Raw genomic sequence first — 20,330 nt, 5'->3', positions numbered from 1 at the left:
TTTCTTCTACACGCAGAGGTCCGAACTTATAGGGGCGCAATTCTATCCGTCTTCATATACATATCTTGAACATATTAAACTTCAAATATGGCCACGAGAAACACAAAAAGAAGATATCCCTTGTATMTCATCACAACTTCACTCCATCGAGGCATTCTCGGAAAATACCCAAATTCCCTGTTCTATGACCTGGATCCACAATGCCGAATACAATTGCTTCAAACCATCCTTTGAATTCCTTCTCCTTCATGACTTCCAACCAGCAATCCGCGACGTCATGCTTGGGATTCTGGAACGCGCCACAACCCAAGGCGCCCAAAACGAGCCTCCGATGGCCATGGGTCGCAGCAATGCGCAGCACAAGGCGCATCTTGCCCTTCATCAGATCTCGATCCTCCGCATTCGCATACCGATATTTCTTGGAATCGTCAATCATGACAGCCGGTCCCACCTCTGCCGCTATGCTGACAACACCGACTATTGGGAGCCACTCAGGCTTTCCCAAGTCCATCCAGCGATGTCGTTTTCGCGTGTCTTCCCGAAAAACAACAACAGTCGGTGAATAGATAGCACTAAGGCTACCGATGGGATAGAACTTCTTTTTGAGAGTGAAGCTGAGGCTACTGCGGAAACAGAGCTCCTCTTCTTGAGCCATTGCTCCATGTTCCCAACCGCCTCCAATGTGCTCCGCGTTTGCCATGTTCAAGACGCAGACAGGTTTGGTATCCTCATGATCGAGGAACTGGGCGGCATTGGCAAGGTTGATCGCGGTGTTGAAGGTGTCTCCTTCCACAACTTTGACCACTGTGCGGACCTTGGGGCAGTTCTTCTGATCCAACTGAGGCAATTCATCGAGCAAATATTTACGCCCATCGGGCGGAGCCTCAGGCGTCACCGTCAATATCGTCGGGATGATGGCCTTTGTTTCTTGGGCGACTCTTATCAGGCGCACTCTCCTCGCTTTGCTGTCTTCCTCGCCTTCATCGGTTTTCTGTATCTTTGCGGGCCGTTGTTCTTCTTGCCGGTCATTCGAGTTATTTGCGCCGGAAACTTGAGGCTCATCCTCTTCGACTGCTGCGCGCCGTTTCTGTTCTGCTTTAGCAGTTACTGGCTGCTTGTTGGAGCCATCGGCTGGTGCACCAGCCATGATTGGTAGGAAATCTGAAATGTACAGAGGGGAGTAATGTGAAAGTTACGGAACTTGATATTATAGATTCTGAGACTTTCCTCCTAAGCTATATATGTCTACCATCTCGCTGTCCTTGATCGAATCCCAAGCCAGCAGCCAGGCAGAGCAGAGCAAAGCAAACCTGCGTCTCGTGTTGGATCCAGCCTGATGCTACTAGACAAAGAAACGGCAGAACCGCCTGAACGAGGAGCATAAACAGGCGGAATCTTCTTTGAGCACGCGGCGGTGAGCTTATCAACGCCGATTGCGGGGTGGAGCAGCAAATCAATTTGGTCGCCACTTTCGGCAACCATGACAAAGCGCAAGATTGGCTTTACTAAACAGCCTACTTTTTTTATCAAAGCCACTTGGGTTTGTCGGCTTCTTTTCTTTATCTTCTGAAATAGCGCTTCTTTGGCCAAGCTGTTCACCAGCCCTCACTACCGTTTTCTTTGTCGCTATTTTCATCCGCATTGCAGCTACAGCACAAAAAAAGGGCTCGAAGAACGCTGCGAGATCCATACTTCCTGGGTGGCGCTTTTCGTCCTTATCGCATAGCGGGGGAGCTCGACCAAAACCCCTGCCACGATGAGTGCAATCCTTTCTGCAGACGATTTGAACGACTTCATCTCTCCCGGGGTTGCTTGCATCAAGCCCGTTGAGAGTCTACCACAGAAAGAATCTCAGTCGGAGGTATGTTTGATATCTTACCAATCATCTGTCGTTATCAGCCAATAGGCTAACGCTCATTTCCAATTTTATAGAATCCCTATGAAGTGACAAAGGAAGACAAAGTTCAACCGGAAAACCTTCCTCCGGCTCAGATTTCATTGACCGACTGTCTTGCATGCTCCGGATGTGTCACATCTGCGGAAGCAGTGTTGATATCGTTGCAGTCACATACGGAGGTTCTCAATACTCTTGATTCGTACCCCGAATTGCCGTTGAATTTTGGAAGCGATCAAAGAGCTACGCAGAATGTGGAGTCAGCAGACGGCGATTGTCGCATCTTTGTTGCTAGCGTCAGTCCTCAAGTCAGGGCGAGCTTGGCAGCCACGTACGGAATCACCGAGCGGGAGGCAAAATATATGATTGATCAATTTCTCATGGGCCCTCATGGTCTCAGAGCTGGTGGACAACACCGCAATGGGTTTACATGGGTTGTGGACACGAACATCATGCGTGAAGCAGTGTTGGCTCTCACGGCAGACGAGGTCACCAGTTCTTTATCATCAACCGAACCCGGTAGCCTTCCCAAGCGACCAATCCTTTCGTCTGCTTGCCCCGGATGGATATGTTACGCTGAGAAAACACACCCTTTCATCCTTCCTCATTTATCTCGCCTCAAGTCTCCTCAGGCTTTGACCGGCACGTTTCTGAAGTCGGTGTTAAGTAAGGCGCTTGGGGTCTCGCCTTCTCAGATATGGCATTTAGCTATCATGCCATGCTTCGACAAGAAGCTCGAGGCAAGCCGGGAAGAGCTCACCGACATCGCATGGGCTTCAGCCTTCACTGAGTCACAGACAACACCCGTCCGCGACGTTGACTGTGTCATAACCACCCGTGAGCTACTAACCTTAGCTTCTGCTAGGGGGATCTCATTATCCAGTTTGCCGCTTAAAGCGTTGCCCGCGTCGTATTCCACGCCGTTTCCAGACCGAGCCTTGGACTCATTCTTGTTCTCTAAGAGCTCGTCAGGTCAAACCGTCGAATCGGGGACATCTGGAGGCTATCTTCATCACGTCCTCAAAATCTTTCAAGCCAGAAACCCCGGCAGCAAGATTGTCATACAGCGTGGGCGCAATGCTGATGTTGTGGAATATGTGCTCATGTCGTCTGGAAATGAGCCTCTTTTGAAGGCGGCTCGGTATTACGGCTTTAGGAATATACAAAACCTCGTCAGAAAGCTTAAACCTGCACGCGCGTCTCGGCTTCCAGGTGCTAAGCCGCGAGCAACTTCTTCAAATGCAAGTCGACGACAACTCATGTCAAGGAACGCAGCCCCCGCTGGAACAGGCACTGACTATGCATATGTTGAAGTCATGGCTTGTCCTGGCGGCTGTACTAATGGGGGTGGGCAAATAAGAATTGAAGATGCTAGGGAGGCCGTTCCGACTGCACTAAAAGAGCCTTTGACTGAAGCTACTGTGGCTGCGTCGAAACCTACGCCGCATGAGCAGCGCGCCTGGCTTGCCCGGGTAGATGAGGCGTATTACTCTGCGGACTCGGATAGCGAGGGATCTGTCACGACTGAGCCGGTTTCTGTCCTGTCAAGGGATACCGAGATTCATGAGTTCTTGAAGTATTGGTCGGAGAAGATTGATATACCCCTTTTCCAGCTGGCGTACACGTCCTATCGCGAAGTGGAGAGTGACGTGGGTAAGACGCAGAATGCGCCCAACGAAACTGCTCGTGTTGTTGAGTTGGCGGGAAAGATCGGAGGTGGTTGGTGATACAGCACTTGCTGTCTGGGAAAACATTGCATATATCATCTATACCCATCAATTTGCTGTTGAGGAGAGCGCTTTTTTGCATCGCTGGTTGCCTGCTACGCATTTGGAGAGATACCCTTTTATTATAGATTTCTCATTTGAGGTTTGTTGGGCATTTGGGAGGATTTATCAGTCATGAGATACGTATAAGAAGTTCCATAGACGTACAGATCAAGGTAAAGCATGCCACCATAGCTTTTTATACCATGGTCATGGATCAAACTCTTGGATTCAATACTTCGAGTGTGGACAGTAAAGTAGGGAGTAAACATGTGGTAGGTACCCGAGGTAAAGCCGCGCTAGTCCCGACTCGGTTAGCGTATTTTCTTCGAACCTTCCATCGGGATGACAAAGCAGCCTAGAGCATTCGGCAGAAAAAGTGCTCTATCCCAAGCCTGAACTCTCTCCAACTCGCCTTCAACCACTCTACATCTCGAGTTACACTCAAGCGATACCTTCGCCAGCGATATATTATTTGCTTGGGAGACGCCCTCGAACAAATCACCTCCGATCACCATGTCCCGCGAAGCTTATCAGGTCCCCTCTCTCGGCGCCCAAAATGCCTTTGGCACTGAGGGTATGACCGCTGGCTCGATGGATGGGCCTATCGTCGCCTATCTTTGCGGCGAATGCAATGCGCGCGTCTCCCTGAAGAGAGGCGACCAGATCCGCTGCAAGGATTGCGGTCACCGTGTCCTGTACAAGGAGAGAACGAAGAGGTGAGTCTATACTTTCGCGAAATCGAGATCCGTCCGTGTGCGGACGCTTGATTCTACTCTTGCTATGGGACGGTTGCTAATTCAGCTTTTATGAGTAGAATGGTCCAGTTCGAAGCTCGTTAAAGGACTCTGCACGACGAAGTGTTTCGAGCAAAGATTTGCAGGGCCTCGGCCCGTCTCGTCCTTTTTACGACAGTGATGTGCATTCTGTGGCGCTTTGGAGTTGGTTTTTTTGAAGTTGAGAACTGCGGGCATGCCTGATGCTCTGCAAAGGCGGCGCTGAGGACGACAGGCAGCAGATATTTTTTGGCAACATCCTTATACTATGATCACAGATGTTTTCAGTCCGATCCGATTCAATGCTAAAATATACCCCGTTCTGACGGTGTTGAATTTCCGTCACATGCAATATGCTCTCTGAGTAACCCACAAGTATTCCAAAACTTCGTAACCCAGTATATACCTGATCTATCCAACTTAAGCAGTCCCAGCAAAGAACTAAAGAAACAACCCCGAAATGGAAGGCATGAGGCATCACACATAACCCTGTGTCATCAATGGACAGTTTTGTTAAAGTCTGTTTGTGACTTCGATGAATTGTTCCAAACATTTAAGCGCCGAACCGCTTTCGACGGCCCATCTTGCTCGTCGAACACCCTCCTTCCAGCGACCGCCGCCCGGACCACGTTCGGTGATCACCTTGCCATCGTCACCAGGGCCCATGTTACTGGTGTCGGCTTCACAAAGACCCGAAATCACCAGGAGGGCGGCAACATTCATCAAGACGAATGTAAGGATGGGATCATCCGGAGGCAGCTCGTTTCGCAGAATACTCATGATCTTGGCTGCGTTTTCTTTCGGCATCTTTCTACCGTAGACTGCGCTCAGAGGGTGTGTAGGCAGACCGAAATCAGACGGGTGAAGCTGGAACGTTTCTATCTTGATCAGAGTCCGGGGGATATCTTCATTCTCGTCGCAGGAACACTCCTCATCGGCGCCTTCGTAGGCGGGATTGGGGTATTCCGTAAGTTTCCAGCAGTTTGTTGGACCCGCGCAACTGATTTCGTCCATGTCCTCCGCACCGCAGACAACAAGGGCCTTCTTCGCCCCACTGGTGCGCAAGGCTTCTGCGAACACGGGCCCCAGGCTCTGATAAGCCACACCAACCACTCTCGCTTCCAGCGCCCAGTCGACCGGGTTTGCCAATGGGCCCATTAAATTGAAGATAGTTCGCAGGCCCAAGCCCCGACGCACTGGATTAGCGTACATCATACCGGGGTGGAAATTGGGGGCGAACAGGAACGCGTAGCTCGTCGCTTCGTAGACTTGGGCAAGGTTCTCGGCAGTAACTGCGGAGATCTTCGGGGGAACGGGGGCGATCGCGTTCAGGACGTCGGCCGAGCCAGAGAATGAAGTTTGTGCGCGGTTGCCGTGCTTGGCCATCATAAGGAGCGGCGAGGCGATAATAGAGGCAGTCGTCGAAATGTTGAATGTTGAATGTGAATCACCACCGGTCCCAACAATATCACACTGGAACAAACGAAATTGTCGAATTAGCAAGGCAGTCAAGCTATCGGTTCCAATTTCAATCCACTCACCAGGCCGCCCCCATAGTTTCCTTCCTTCTTCCCACGAGCATTGACGACCTTTTGCAAAGAGCTCTTCTCTATCTGGCGAGCTGCCTCTCTCATGCGAAGCGAACATAATGCAATGACCTGAGCATCTCGATCTTTTGCAGTAGAATGCAAAAGAGTCAGAAGAGCGGCCGTCTGGATGGCCGATAGTCGATCTTCAAAAATCAATGCGAATGCTGAAGCGATTTCGGAGGCTTCAACCGGGACCTGGGAGGTGGGGTAGGCAAGTTTCTGAAGGAGGGGTGAGATCGAAACCTGATTAGGCTTCTGGTCAAATTCATGAGCTGACAACATGGTGACCTGAGTGAAGTTCTACCCTTCAAGACACTTGGAAATGACTCCAATTGTAAGCAGTGACAAAGGAAAGAGGGAAGTCGCAAAGCAGCCCCTCAGCTGGTATCCCCGGACGAGTCATCAGCATATGGCAGAATTCCACCGCCCATCCAATGGTCTATACCGAATTGGGAAAGTCAGCCATTGTTTCTTCCAGATTTTGGTTTCTTTAGAGAGATACGTGCTTTCAATAATTCATCGGCCAAGATTATCGGCGCCAACCATTGCGCAAGATTATTTCGCCCTGTATCTCTTGAGGGCTTCACAGATATCATCACACCCTCAGCTAACCAAATCCTACACTTCGATTCACGATGCCGCCCCGGTTACGACTCTCCAATGGACGCATTTCTCAGTCGTTCCGACGCCAGAGAGTCCTATGTCAATTCGAAATACCAGTCGCTGCTCGTTATGCAAGCACTGCAACCACAGCGACGACTCCGGCCGCATCTTTTGAACAGATGACAACTTCTATTCCTCCAATCGCTAGATATCCTCCTTCTCAGCCTCCATCTCATCGCAATCCCGAGTACCGACGATCACAGCTTCTCCGGCAATACACATCGCTTATCCGCACTACACCTCTCATGGTTTTTTTCCAGCATGATAACCTTCAGTCGGTGGAATGGACTGCAATCCGGCGGGAACTGAGCAAGGCCATGCAGAAGGTCGATGAAAAGATTGCCGCTGAGGGTCGGCAAGCTGCACCACTGGCGCCTCACATCAAGGTGCAAATCGTGCAGACCAGCATCTTCGAGGTCGCTCTCCGCATTGTCGAATACTTCCGCCCAGATGGGGCCACAGCGGCCAGTGCCAAACCTCCCAGAGCCGTCGACCCCGTTACACAGACCTCCGCCGAGATTCCTCTGTCGGGATCCAAGGATGACCCGGCTTTGACCCATGACCTCTCCCGTGCGGCCCATGACGCTGTGATGCACATGAAAGGCAAGCATGAACTCTCAGCGCTTCTCGTGGGTCCCGTCGCGGTCCTTTCTATCCCACAGGTGTCTCCTGAGCACTTGAAAGCCGCCATGTCGGTTCTTGCCCCCAAGGCGACCGGCTTCCCTGCTCCCACTCGCAGGGCGAACCCCGCGTGGCATGAACTCCCTGTCCAAAATGGATTGCAGAAATTGAGCTTGCTGGCTGCTCGAGTGGATGATCAGGTTTTCGATGTCGACCAAACGAAATGGGTCGGCAGCATCGAAGGTGGTATGGATGGCTTGCGGTCTCAACTCATCATGGCTCTGCAGAGCATGGGATCTAGCATTACGAATGCCCTGGAAGGCGCCGGAAAGAGCCTCTATTTCACCCTCGAGAGCAGGAGGAGCGTTCTGGAAGATGAGCAGAAGGGTCCCGAGGGTGACAAGAACGAATCTTAACGCCATAGCAAATCTTGTCAGGTCAGCCATGTATAATATTTCTTGTACTTATCTCAATTAGATTTCCTCGGAAAACCGCTCGGTTACATTTCTCCCAACTTGAATAGCATACCTTTGGTCAATCAGGATCCATTCCGTGCGATCAGTTATTGTTACTCCCACCTCTGCCCTCATACGGTGTAATTGATTCCCTCCCTACATATGAGTGCATGTATGAGTCTAAACTATCGACATATCAGAATAACCTATAAAAGCATTGATGGGAAATGATCAGCTGCATGGTCAGGCTGCTCAGGTCGGCGAGGGCACGCGTGAAAGCACAAATCAAGTATCGCCGTTAAGAGTGTTCCTCCTCTCTCATCTGTCTCATCTTCAGCTTAGCGTTCATGCCCACAATGCACCGCACAAGGTCCCAGTCGCCTTCGTGGCCGACCCAGTCCGTGACAAGAATGCCGGTCGACCAGTCACCGTCCTTATCGCTGTGTCTCCGGCAAAGATAGTCAACGGTTGCCGGGTTCAGCTTCGCTGCAACCTTCTCGGGCCACGTCCCGACCTTCCAGAAGTTGCTCGCACTGAGGAAATTAATATAAAATGGGTGCGCTTTGCTAGCTTCGGGATCCGGGAGGACACCGAACGGGTAACAGTGCCCGCCGGAGCGATCACAGTGTTCCGTTACATATTTGATCTTGACGTCGATGTTCTTCGCCTCGAGAACCTCGTAGAAGTCCTGAATACAGAGTTGACCGCTGCTGCAGGTTGCGCTTGGAGTATTATCTGCCCAATCGCTCCCATCGATGCCCCAGCCGCGGCCGTCGTGCTCATTCTTTAGCTCTTCTATGATGTTGAACCGGCGAAGCAGGACAACTTTCCCGCGCACCTCGCCCAGAGTAGGGATTTTGGGCTCTGTGTACCACCGGCTATCTGGACGAGCATAATGGTCGCGCAAAATCCGACTAAGTTGTTCGTCCGTATGATTCCCTGGGCCTTCTCGCTTCAGAGAGATGATGAGCGTCTCAGATGGGTTTTGGTCGAGGAACTCATTGACCTCGTGCATCAGATCGCGAAAGTACTTGTTGCCCGTCAAGGAGATGGGGAACACGCTGTGCACTAGGACAAGCTCGTCCTTGGACGGGTCTTCGAGAAACTGAGGCTGCACACGGATGTCGAAGAAGCGAACACCATTTCGGAGCTGTTCGCGTGGACTGACAGCTTGGCAGCGAACAGACGGGGCCGCAACATGGCACGTAGGAGAATTGTGTGTTCCTGGAATGGACAGCGAGGAGAGCAACGTGCTATCTTTGAGCTCTCCCATCCACGCTTGCAGATTGGCCGAGGAGTAGATTGCAAGATGGGATTCAGGTGTCACGTAGACGCCAGTGAAGCGAAATCGAGGATTATCGCACAACGCCTTCATTCCGGCAGACTCGGTCGTAGGAACCGGCGTCTGAATTTGATGACGCTCTCCCTCGGTTTCAAAGCTCCAGCGCAGGCGCTCTTTGTCCGAATCAATGAATGTACGAAGTTCTGTCTGAACTGTTTGGAAAGGTTCCACATGAATATCAACCTCCTCGTGAGCAAATGGTTCATTGTCATCCGTAATCGCGGCGACAGTCTCATTGGTGCGAGTGACATTACTTAGAATTCGAGTGAAATTCCTGGCCAAGAATTGCATGTCATCTCGAGGATCCTTATGGGGGTGAAAACGCTCAATAAGCTTGAGGGTTATCGGGGTTGTGGTGAGGTTGCGAATGGTTAAATGTTCGGCCACCATTGTGTGCAGCAAGTCGGTGCTCAATTGAACGGTCTATCAAGTACAGCGGAAGCCAGTCTTGGAATGCAAAACATGAACTAGATGGATCGGAGAACGAGCAGGGAGTGAGAAAGAGAATACTGCCGCCTGCTCTCCTCAAACCTCAGGGATGCTTGGCCGTGACAGGGCTAGATTAGGTTGCACCAATGATGGTTCGATCCTCCGCAATGCGATCTCCCAGTCCCACGTCCATAATGCCGGTAGCTGGAACCCTAAGGTTCATCTCCAAGACAACATCAACATTGTCTTCGGATAACAGGTACCTTTACTCGCTCTGAACTGGAGAGTGAGCATTGAACAGATAGCAATTTCACTGCCGTCCAAAGTCAGATACTCAGAGACTCTCGATCACAGCATAGGCGAAATGATGGTGGTCGGTTTTTATCGCTCACTGTCGTATTCAGCTCCACTGCGCCGAGATAATGGTGGGGTTTCACAAATTGAAACCAGAGGGGAAGTTAGACTAGGCTAGTCGTCGAGATAAAAACCTCGACAATAAACATCATCGTCGCTATTTTTGCATACCAAATATAGCTCTGCTTGATGATGAAGAAAGCACTTATATTCGGTTGCAGAAAATACCACTTGCTGAACCCGTATGCCCTGCTCTAAACAAAGGAGCACACAGTGAACGTTGTTTGACGCTGGACTTGAGTTGAAGCAACTTTGAACTCAGCCTGATTGACTCGCAAATTCCAGTCAAATTCAATCCAGTCACAATCTTTTGCTCATACAGGGAGGAAAGGATGAAGCCGAGCTGTTCATCCAGGTACCACTGTCTGTTGAAGCTCTCAGCAATTGAGTCCGGATGAAGAGACGGACCGAACTACGGAGTATTCGCTTGATAATGCGGAGTAAAATCACGTGGGGTGACGCCGTGCTCGGTTACTATCGGCGATGGGGAGCAATAATGCGGAGAGACCCTGTGTAGTCCTCCTCCTACTAATAGGGACAATTCCATGATGCCTCGCAGTTTTCTTCTTTGGAAAACTACCCTCTTTGTTTATTCTCGTTCTTCAGTTGCTTCATAATCGACTATGAGCTTTTTGCGCTGCAACAGAGGTGTTCTGGGGGCTCTCAGGTCTTCTCGGCCTCAGAGGATCATCCCAACCACCTTATCGTCAAAAATATCAGTACCTCGACGGAAATTCCACGCTGCATTACCTTTGTGGGGCATAAAATCTCAAATACTGAAGGATGTGGGCGAAGGTATATGCTCTTCTATGCAACCTCCCCTGTCTGTCGTTCAATTGCTCACCCGGATTCTCTACGCAGGGATCACCGAAGTCCAGATCATTCAGTGGTATGTCGAGGAAGGCGCTCACATAGAAGAGTGGAAGCCACTGTGCCAGTATCAGTCTGATAAAGCAGTCGATGATGTGAGGAAAATTCCTCTATCCCGCTATTTACCTATCTGACAATTTACGAATCTAGATAACTTCGAGATACGAAGGAGTAGTCAAGAAGCTCCACTTTCAAGCAGATGACACTGTTCCCACAGGAATGGTACGCATGATCTTGTACAATTGGGAGACGAAAACCATCCGCGTCTAACATTATGCTCTTCTCAGGCACTTTGTGACATAGAAGTTGAAGACGGCAAATACCCAGATGACCACACGCCCACTGAACCCAAACCCGAGCAAGTGCGGCCAGCTCCCGTTACTGCAGATACTCTCCCTGTACAGCCAACAGCATCGGCTCCGCTGCCCTCTTCGCAAGTGAATGAGACGGCTGTTGAAACCCCAAGGTCAAAGTATGCCTCTCTCGCTACCCCAGCAGTCCGTGGGCTGCTGAAGACTTACAACGTTGATATTCTTGATGTCAAAGGGACGGGGAAGGATGGTCGTGTCCTCAAAGAAGATGTCAATAAATTTGTTGCCATGCGCGACGCACCAGCGCAAACGCAAACGCATCCTGTGGCACCTGCCAGTCAGCAGACAGAAACCACGGTCAACTTGACACCGATTCAATCTCAAATGTTCAAGACCATGACCCGCTCTCTCACTATCCCGCACTTCCTCTATGCTGATGAGCTCAAGATCAATGATATTACAGCTTTGAGGAAGAGGCTGGCATCTGACCCCAAAGATCCCAAAAAGGTCACCTTCCTCTCGTTTGTCATCAAGGCTGTGTCCCTTGCTTTGAACGAATATCCGCTTCTTAACGCTAAGGTGGACTTGAGCAATCCTGAAAAGCCCAAACTGATTATGCGGCCGAAACATAACATCGGAGTCGCTCTGGATACTCCACAGGGCTTGATCGTCCCGAACATCAAAGATGTCGCAAACCGGACAATCATGGAAATAGCAGCAGAAATCAGGCGGCTAAGTGCACTGGGCAAAGAGGGTAAACTCACACCCGCTGACCTCAGTGGTGGCACGATCACTGTCTCAAACATTGGTAACATCGGCGGCACCTACGTTGGCCCGGTGATTGTACCAACTGAGGTGGCTATTCTGGGGGTGGGAAAATCAAGAACAGTGCCAGTCTTTGATGATGCTGGTCAGGTCACGAAGGGCGAGCTAGTGAATTTCAGTTGGAGTGCAGACCATAGAGTTGTGGATGGGGCAACTATGGCAAGAATGGCCACCAAAGTTCGCGAGTTTATCGAGTCGCCAGAGCTGATGCTTTTGAATTTGAAATAGAGCAAGAGCAGTTCTCCCATCACAGTGATACCAGGTTTTAAAATATAGTACTTATAGAGTTCACCTGACAAAGCGATTGAAGGTCAACAGGAATTTTGCTTCCGGGTCTGTGATTGAGCCATCAACACAAAGTCCTACTACTGTGTTCAATGAAGAGTTGTTTATCCCAAGACCGTTGGTAGTGAATTGTCATTCACATTTGAACTCGGTGTTTGGATTTCCTTTGTTTGTTTGCTCAAGCCTGCGCGCTGGCGTCAACAACCCCTCCTCATAGCTCTCAGCCTCTCACTACTCACCAACCTCTAACCTCTGATTTTCTCCTTTGTATTCTCCTCCTTTCACTTGATACTCCTTGCACTCCTCTTGCACTATCGCCGCTACTGTGTGAGAAGAAGTGTAGCCCTCAGTCTGCCTCGTAGTGCCTGTCTCTGTTCCTTGATAGTGTCACCGAACTGTCAAGATGGGAACAAGAGGACTTCTCTTTATCCGCTGCCGTGGCAGATACTTCGTCATTTGGAATCAGTTTGACAGCTATCCTGAGGGTCTCGGAGACGCTATTGTTCATGAAATACCCACCGATCCTGAGGGCTACCGCAGTAAGAGAATGCTATGCATCTGGGAGTCGTGCACACCGACTGACACATCTGTTCTCGCTAGATTGGCTAAATTCGATGAGGGAGATGTATTCTCGTTCTGCACAGAAGTTCGAAGATCAAATACTCACGGTGGATGTCAATATCGAGCAAGACGATCTTAGCATCAGTGAGCGTCATGCAAAGAGCTACCTGGCTGTCGATGACCGCCTTGAATATGCTCCAATTCAGACGATCATGAACAGATTCTCGAATGACCTCTTCATTGAATGGACTTACACCATAGACCTTGACCGTGAGATGTTCGCTGTTGATGATGCCGCATGCTTCAAGCTGTCCAATATACCACATTGGGGACAGTGGATCCGATATCTCTCTGAGGACGCCCGACAGCGCAGAAAGCTGCGTGACAATACACCCAGGGACATCATTGCTGATATTTCCTGGAAACCGAACATCGATCCCAACTATAAGGTTTTGGCCCAAGCTCTCAACATTGAACTTCTCTCGCTTACCGATTTTGCTGCTGAAACTATGCTCCCACTGGACTTGGATGCCGCCTCGCCCTCCACTGCTGTCAAACAAATGATGCCTGCCCGCATCAACTTTCTGATGACCACGTTTTTGCAGATGAGTAGGGCGTATCGGAAGGTTCTTGATCGCTTTGTCCTTGGGTGGGAGCCCAGCTGTTTTATGTTCAGGGAAATGGCGTTCGCTGTGCTGTCGCTCGCAGCTGGAGAAGCGTTCTTCGAATACCCTGAAGTCCTCAATGCGAAGTACCGGACAGATGGCTATTACCTGCTTCCGAATTCCAAGGCTCCAAAATACCATACGAGGTTGCTCCCGCGATTCTTACATGAGAGTCACCTTCCCGGCATCGAGCCTGGATCAGCACCAAAAAGCACTAGCTTCTGGTTTCACAACGTTCTCGTTCATCTCAATTCTAGACTTGATTTCAATGATGTCGAAGAAGCATCACTGGTAGCGGTGGTAAATGATGGACTCGGTCAAGGATACGAAGAGTTCGATGCCATGGTACTCTCGATTCTAGACGTTGTTCTGATCCGCGTGCAGAAGGGACGTGGCGGAAAGCCATATATCAGAAGGTCTCGTCTCATGCCTCTGTTTGAGTTCACTGACGAGAACTCTGAATATGCTCATGGGCCTCGTACTCGCCCCTCTCAGTCCCAGCAGGGTCTCAACAAACCAGATCGTCACGACATCAAACCGGAAGAGGATGATGCTTCAGAAGAGGACGATGCTGCTTCCAATAAATCAGCGGAGCCAGCTGCAGCGGGTTATTTCACCTTCATGCTAATGTATCACTTCTTCAATGCAGCTGCAGTTAAGAGGCTTGCTGGTACAGGGTCTCTTCTGTTTCCGAATGAGATCTTGTCATTGATCATGGACTTTTCGGATATGCCTACATATTTGGCCCTTGCACAAGCATCTGCTTTCTGCCACGAGATAAGTCATCACAAGCTCCGACTGAACGATGACTACGCTGTGATCGGGAGTGGCGAAGATCCTGAGACCTTTGTCCTAGAAGACTTGCATTCAGGGAAGAAGACCCATTCTAAGCTCAGCATGTACCAAGAGAATTGGCTTGGCCGCGCAATCACAGATGGACTTAAATTGTGTCCTGTTATAGGCGTCGCGGATCCAGACAGACTCAGTATCATGGATGACGTGGCCATTCAGTTATCGGACGTGACGCCAAAGGATCAGAAGGATCCGATGTTGTCTGAGACAGAAGAAGGTCCTTCCCGGTAAGTGGTACATCTCATTTGTAATTTGTTAAGGAAGCAATAAAGCTGATATGTCGTAGAGAACAGTACGGCTGGTCTTTCCCTCCGAACGAGAGAGATGGTGATTTGATTTTCAATCTGCCTAGTTATGCGTATCTCGGTGCTGTCGAGAACGCTTGGGGACAATACCTGTCCAAGCTAGCAAGAGACGCTGGTGATCCCCACTCAAGGTTCTTCAGTACTATGCTCCGCAACAGACTGTACCGCTGTCTTCTGCCCCCTGGATACCGTGAATTAGGCATGGAGCCCTTCCAGTGCAGTGGTTTTCACGCATTCTTCCGCCATGAGCGTGATGAAACTCTAGAAGAGTGGGAACGGACTCTTCGGTATGTCGTTCGCCAGCTTTCCAAACTTGAAGCTCGCCCCAGGGATAGGTTCCAGAGATGGGGCCATCCAGTCATTGTGGCCTTTTCAACAAAAGTCAAATTGTTCTACTATGTCTTTCATCGTGAGGTCAAGCCTGCGATTTGCTTGAATGCGAAATCATACACGGTTGAAATCGGTGCCAAGTGCACTGACCCCGACCCTGGCAGTCGGCTTGTCCAGCTCATTGCCGGAGACGCCCCAATTGATCTGAAAGACGATGATGGCAGGATGGAGTTTGAAAGCTGGATCATATCTCTCTGTAAAAACAGCTCACTACAATACAATCCATTCACCGAACAGTTTGAGCGGGACGCTGAGGTGGATGGTGGGGAGGACAATGGAGAGGACGGCGAAGAGGGCAATTGGGACGACCAAGGAGGGGACGATGGAGACGATGGTGAAGGGGATGGCGAAGATGACAATGGAGAAGACGATGAAGGGCTCGAAGATTATTGACGCACAGGCGGGAGTCAGATTGAGTCAGCCATGTTGCTTCTTTAATAGCTTGATGCGACCCCACATAATTCCTTGCCTATCTGTTCAGCTTCTTGCTGTCTATCCTGCTAATATCATCATATCAGTCTCTTCTTCCGTACACCGTCCTCTGGAAGTCTATACATCGCTAAGAGAAATGAATATTTGTTACCTAGATGGATGAATGAAACCAGCAGGTTATGAGTATACTGGACAATGTGGAATGTGTCAATTGACTATACATAGCTAACGGGGGGGGAAAAGAATATCAAAAACATACAACAGCCAGCATTCGCAGGCGTGTGTCCTTAACTACCTAGACTTCAACACGTAAATAGAGATCTGGTACATTACATGCAATTACACCTAACCTTTGCATTTGCATTACAGCACAGGGCAAACCTTGAAGAGGAAAAAAGCCCGCCCCAAGACCCCAAGATGTTCCAGGAGTGCACCATAGGTATACATAATACCAGTATAAAACAAATGAGGTTGCGGTTTGTAGAGTGATGAACTTTAGCGCTTGAGGAACTTGATAGCGTCCTTGACCTGTTTAATCAATCTCTCTTTTGGCTCACTTGGTAGCAGCACAAAGTACTTGAGGTCATGATGCAGGCTATCCAGATCGAAGCGGAAATTGGATCAGGGAACAATTAACCTTGGGTTAGATCTCTGCAGGCCCGCGGGCGGCCCGGCACGGGCTCTAATAATAGGGTTGGGGCCGACCGGGTCCTCTAGCTGCATGCATGCAGCGGATGACAGTAGATATGACATGTCACCACTCTGCTTTTTTCCTTATCAGGTTGTCTGTGACATATCCGAGGTCTGCCCAGGGAAGGGAAGACTTAGACTTCAGATTCTGTCTACAGCCTATCTACGGAGCCCTCGGTTGAGAAAGGGAATAAGGCACAATAATTCCTGCTTTATTGATTGATGTCCCGCCACCTCCTACATGAGGTGGGGGTATTTTCTCCCAAACTTGCCTAATGCAAGAATCGTGAAGATGAATTTGTAATTCGGATATGTGATAGCACAGCTCTTGTTGAAGATGCCTTCGATACCCTCCTGTAGCCATTCCCCGTTGCGCTTCTGTCTAGACATAATCAAGCGAACTCCACGGTGGATTGGCTCAACATCGGGGTAGTCGACACTCAGGAGTGCGATGACAGCGAATGCCGTTTGGACAACTTGAGACCCCATAGAATGCTCGATATACATCATTTGTTCGCAGCTCTGAATTCGTTAGTTCTCGGATACCTCTATCGAAGCATAGGGGTAGTGGCTTGTGAGATAAAGTACTCACCTGAAAGCTTTCTGACCATCCACCATCCTCTCGTTGTTTCGAAAGCAGGAACTGGCACCCCCTGCGGACAGGTTCACTGTTCTCATAAGTCTCCCCCACCGATCCCAGGCATTCCAAAGCAAACATCGTGCCATACGTAAAGCATACTCCCCAGCTTCCATACCAACTGCCATCAGGACGTTGCGCCCTCCTGATATAATTCACTCCCCGTTGGATAAATGCCTGTACCTCTCCTTGCCTATAGTCAGGCCAGTGTTTGGAGAACAATATCAAAGCCGTCAGCACAGCGCTTGTGCACTCAGTATAGTCATATTCAACCATAATGCGTCCAAAGACCTCTGCTGTATTCAACATTTCGAGGTATTCACTTCCCCTGGTCGGCTCATACGACGCACAACCGCCCGACGGGTTTTGATACGTGAGCAAGGTGTCCACGGCATCAAAGATCCTTTGGTCTTCAAGCAGCTGTGGATATCCATCGGCCTCTTTCTGAAGCACAATAACAGCCTTCAGCGCCTCTGAAATGCAGTCACTCACCCCATATCCCTGGTCACGATTGCTGAAAGCCCAGGCTCCCTTACGGAAATGACGATAACAAACGTCCTGATCCTGACAATTCTCGCGGATCTGCTGTCGATCGAGGAATTCCAGTGCCTGTACCAGCATATGCTTGAACTGTGCGTCTTCAGCTAGACCGGCCGACCACACAGCCTGAATCAGAAACGCTGTGTCCCAGCATTGTACACCATTCGTCCCATTAACGAACATCCCATCTTTATTCACCCAAAGGAATTCTTCCATGCGTTCCCGGTGACGACGCACAGAATAAGAATCGGGCCCATCGCGGATATAGCAAACGATCAGATTCATAGGTGCATTAACGGATGCTAAATCGGCATAGTCTGAATTCGAATCCTCCATGTCAATCAATTTACTAACCCAGTCTTCCGCCCGCGTAGCCAGGCTTCTCGGTCGAAGGTATGGTGTCCAAACATTCGACAGGAGCCAATTCATTGAGTTCAGCGCCCAGGTCTTGGGATGATAATTGTCGGTCGGGGCAATGTCGTTGCGGTGTGCCGCCCACTCAATGCTCTCCCACGGCTGGACAAACAGCTCCCGTCGCAGGGCCCTCACAACGTCCGTTTCCGCGGCCGTCCACCTTTTAGACCAGATCCATGACATCGGGAGAAAGACCTGTCGGATATGCACCCACCATCTCCATGGAGCTACTGGTACCCAGTCTGGCAGCAGCCATGCCTCTGGAGGGACAGGATTAACAATCTCCCAGTCACACACCCCTAGAACTGCTAGCCAGAACTTCGACCAGTGCGGCGCATTCAGGGCGCCTCCGAGCCGGTGGAGAAGGCCTCGCGCCTGCACCATGACTGGGTGCTCACTGTCCACCCCAAGAAGCCGCAACACGGTGTAGTTCAGGGATGTGCCAAACACAGTGCTGTCGCCTTCTGAATGGAGGCCCCATCCTCCATCGACCGGGTTCGCGTGCGCAATCAGGTAATTTTTGATCTCTGTCGCATAGGCCGGCGGAATGGGTGTCTCCGTCACCACCCACGCAATGACCACCCCGGGAAGCAAGAACATTGGGCCACCATATTCGCAGCCCCAATTCCCCGGTGGAAGCTGCAGTTTCGAGAAGAATTTCAGGCCATTGATCGCACTCTCTAATGGTGAAGTAGCAGTAGGAAGGTCCGGGAGATTCTATTCCATACCAAATTAGAATTTGATGCTTGGGGCCCCGCGCGCCACGGGGGAAGGTTTAAATCGCGTAAGGTGGAGATACCAGAGGAAGCCCTAAATAATACTTATCAGCGAGTGTTTGGGGCCATTTCCGAGCCGCTTCATCGTCGTCGAGATAATGCCATGTGTGCTTTCCATCCTCGTCCAGCATCCGCCAGCGCGAGTAATCCGTCTTGTCAACTCCGTTCATGCCAGGTATCCCTTAGAATGCTGCCAAGGTGAACAGACAGAGAAACAAACAAACAAAGTCAGCCGTTGCGAGGACAGAATTGGTGCAATCGGCCCCTATCTAGCCGATCTACGCTAGGTAGGTAAACAACGGACAAAACGGACACTAGTTTGCGGGTGTCGCCTAGACTTATCACATGCTACACACACCTGAGGTTCCTAAGAGGATTAAGTACGGCTCAGCGGGCGGGAAGCCGTGTTTTCCGCACCCTACGGCTATGTGCTTAACTTCAGCCACTTAGGAACCATAATGGTATTCTGTAAGGGGCTAAAGTCAGCTGTGCAAAGTTGCGCACTACGACGTGAATCCGCCAGTGCCGGTGCGAGCGCCTAAGTAAGGCGGCTTCAAGGGAACTATCAATGATGACGTCAGTTACCACCAACTGCTAATACCAGTGTTTAGAACACTGTGAATCAAGTTAGAATGTAGAAAACAAGGCAATCATCTTTCTAGTCAAGGTATCAGCTATGCCTAACGCAGGGAAACCCTCTTGTGTACATGAATCATAACAGCAGACAGATCACCATGACAGACATAAAAGATCAAACCAGTGGGAACTCCAGGATATGATGCGGACTCCGTAGACAAGGACAGATCATGATGCTTCCAAAAGCATGAGTAGGCAGCTCTAAAACTCCAAAGACACCTGACGGTGCAAGGGATCCATGCAATCCGTGTAATTGAAACCCAGCCAAAAAGCAGCAAAATCATAAAGCACGCAGACAAAGAAAAACCCGGTTACTGGTACTCTGCCAGCTTCTCCGACACCAACTGAAGAACCGTCTTCTGAACCTGCTCCCGCGGACCATCAGCATTGACGGTCAATGCATCCCATTCGCCCTGGGGCTCCTCGAGAGCCTGCAATTGCGAGTGGACCATGCCGCTCTTCATATAGTGGGAGGGATCACGCTGCTTGACACGCTGGATCAGGACGTCCTTGTCCAGCTTGAGATAAATGAAATGGATCTGGACGGAAGGGGAGCCGTAGGCGGCGACACGCATGACGTCTCGATATTTCTGCTTGAGGGCGGAGCAGGCGACTACGACGCCGGACGGAGGGTGGAAGTTGTTGGCTTGCGAAGGGGAGAGGGCCTCGATGGCAGCTTTGCGCAAGGAGATGAGCCAGTCCCAACGGTCCTCGTCGGTTAGAGGGATGCCATTGCCCATTTTCTCCCGGTTGGTTTGTGAGTGGAACTGTATGGGTGCTTGTTAGTTCGACTTGCGCATTTTGCAAAAGGTCGTAGATAGGATATCCGGTGGATGAGAAGTACTTACATCATCTCCTTCGAGGAAGGGCAGACCCAGCTCCTTCTGCAGCATCCGTCCAACGGTACTTTTCCCGCATCCCGCAGGCCCAGTGACGACCCAGATATGTTGGATATTCTCGGCTTTGGATGTCTCTGACCGCATTGAGGTGGCCGAGTTGTGATTCAGAGAAACTTTGGTGACTGGCGTCCGAGAGGCATCTACAACCGCATTGGTATTTAAAGGCGGTTGAGGCCTTTCCCCAGCAGAGAGCATAGTGTGTACAACAAAGAAGTACGGCTCAATCAGAAAAGAGAAAACAACGGCGCAAGAGAGCCGCGGAGTGAACAAAGACTATGACGCTCTAGTGATAC

General features: G+C 50.3%; 10 protein-coding genes across 10 annotated transcripts; 5 read left to right on the top strand and 5 right to left on the bottom strand.

Annotated features, from left to right (window-relative positions):
* Positions 1 to 130: 130 nt before the first annotated feature.
* On the bottom strand, positions 131 to 1,147 carry Asppvi_000376 (uncharacterized protein; the record flags this gene model as incomplete). Its single annotated transcript, XM_043296685.1, has 1 exon — positions 131 to 1,147. One exon carries the CDS (start codon positions 1,145 to 1,147, stop codon positions 131 to 133), a length of 1,017 nt encoding a protein of 338 aa, XP_043152620.1.
* Positions 1,148 to 1,756: 609 nt separating this feature from the next.
* Positions 1,757 to 3,621, top strand: nar1 (iron-sulfur cluster assembly protein NAR1; the record flags this gene model as incomplete). The annotated part of the gene is made up of 2 exons (XM_043296684.1): positions 1,757 to 1,861; positions 1,933 to 3,621. The coding sequence occupies 2 exons, from the start codon at positions 1,757 to 1,759 to the stop codon at positions 3,619 to 3,621; spliced, it is 1,794 nt and encodes a 597-aa protein (XP_043152619.1).
* A 555-nt stretch (positions 3,622 to 4,176) lies between these two features.
* On the top strand, positions 4,177 to 4,502 carry Asppvi_000374 (Rpo12/RPC10 RNA polymerase subunit family protein; the record flags this gene model as incomplete). The annotated part of the gene is made up of 2 exons (XM_043296683.1): positions 4,177 to 4,379; positions 4,478 to 4,502. The coding sequence occupies 2 exons, from the start codon at positions 4,177 to 4,179 to the stop codon at positions 4,500 to 4,502; spliced, it is 228 nt and encodes a 75-aa protein (XP_043152618.1).
* A 447-nt stretch (positions 4,503 to 4,949) lies between these two features.
* On the bottom strand, positions 4,950 to 6,307 carry Asppvi_000373 (anthranilate phosphoribosyltransferase; the record flags this gene model as incomplete). The annotated part of the gene is made up of 2 exons (XM_043296682.1): positions 4,950 to 5,909; positions 5,978 to 6,307. The coding sequence occupies 2 exons, from the start codon at positions 6,305 to 6,307 to the stop codon at positions 4,950 to 4,952; spliced, it is 1,290 nt and encodes a 429-aa protein (XP_043152617.1).
* Positions 6,308 to 6,660: 353 nt separating this feature from the next.
* On the top strand, positions 6,661 to 7,725 carry Asppvi_000372 (mitochondrial 54S ribosomal protein uL10m; the record flags this gene model as incomplete). The annotated part of the gene is made up of 1 exon (XM_043296681.1): positions 6,661 to 7,725. One exon carries the CDS (start codon positions 6,661 to 6,663, stop codon positions 7,723 to 7,725), a length of 1,065 nt encoding a protein of 354 aa, XP_043152616.1.
* A 337-nt stretch (positions 7,726 to 8,062) lies between these two features.
* Positions 8,063 to 9,496, bottom strand: Asppvi_000371 (phosphatidylinositol-specific phospholipase C; the record flags this gene model as incomplete). Its single annotated transcript, XM_043296680.1, has 1 exon — positions 8,063 to 9,496. The coding sequence occupies one exon, from the start codon at positions 9,494 to 9,496 to the stop codon at positions 8,063 to 8,065; it is 1,434 nt and encodes a 477-aa protein (XP_043152615.1).
* A 1,262-nt stretch (positions 9,497 to 10,758) lies between these two features.
* Positions 10,759 to 12,183, top strand: Asppvi_000370 (putative 2-oxo acid dehydrogenases acyltransferase; the record flags this gene model as incomplete). The annotated part of the gene is made up of 3 exons (XM_043296679.1): positions 10,759 to 10,914; positions 10,970 to 11,041; positions 11,107 to 12,183. The coding sequence occupies 3 exons, from the start codon at positions 10,759 to 10,761 to the stop codon at positions 12,181 to 12,183; spliced, it is 1,305 nt and encodes a 434-aa protein (XP_043152614.1).
* A 460-nt stretch (positions 12,184 to 12,643) lies between these two features.
* Asppvi_000369 (uncharacterized protein) lies at positions 12,644 to 15,406 on the top strand (the record flags this gene model as incomplete). Its single annotated transcript, XM_043296678.1, has 3 exons — positions 12,644 to 12,779; positions 12,841 to 14,545; positions 14,605 to 15,406. The coding sequence occupies 3 exons, from the start codon at positions 12,644 to 12,646 to the stop codon at positions 15,404 to 15,406; spliced, it is 2,643 nt and encodes an 880-aa protein (XP_043152613.1).
* A 966-nt stretch (positions 15,407 to 16,372) lies between these two features.
* Asppvi_000368 (terpene cyclase/mutase family protein) lies at positions 16,373 to 18,672 on the bottom strand (the record flags this gene model as incomplete). Its single annotated transcript, XM_043296677.1, has 3 exons — positions 16,373 to 16,657; positions 16,728 to 18,443; positions 18,526 to 18,672. The coding sequence occupies 3 exons, from the start codon at positions 18,670 to 18,672 to the stop codon at positions 16,373 to 16,375; spliced, it is 2,148 nt and encodes a 715-aa protein (XP_043152612.1).
* A 777-nt stretch (positions 18,673 to 19,449) lies between these two features.
* Asppvi_000367 (gluconokinase) lies at positions 19,450 to 20,232 on the bottom strand (the record flags this gene model as incomplete). Its single annotated transcript, XM_043296676.1, has 2 exons — positions 19,450 to 19,905; positions 19,987 to 20,232. 2 exons carry the CDS (start codon positions 20,230 to 20,232, stop codon positions 19,450 to 19,452), a joined length of 702 nt encoding a protein of 233 aa, XP_043152611.1.
* Between the last annotated feature and the right edge of the window lie 98 nt (positions 20,233 to 20,330).

The sequence above is a fragment of the Aspergillus pseudoviridinutans genome, assembly GCF_018340605.1.
Source record: "Aspergillus pseudoviridinutans IFM 55266 DNA, scaffold_1, whole genome shotgun sequence".
NCBI lineage: Eukaryota > Fungi > Ascomycota > Eurotiomycetes > Eurotiales > Aspergillaceae > Aspergillus > Aspergillus pseudoviridinutans.
Note: the sequence above shows the minus strand (reverse complement) of the source record. Positions and strands in the feature narration are given on the sequence as shown.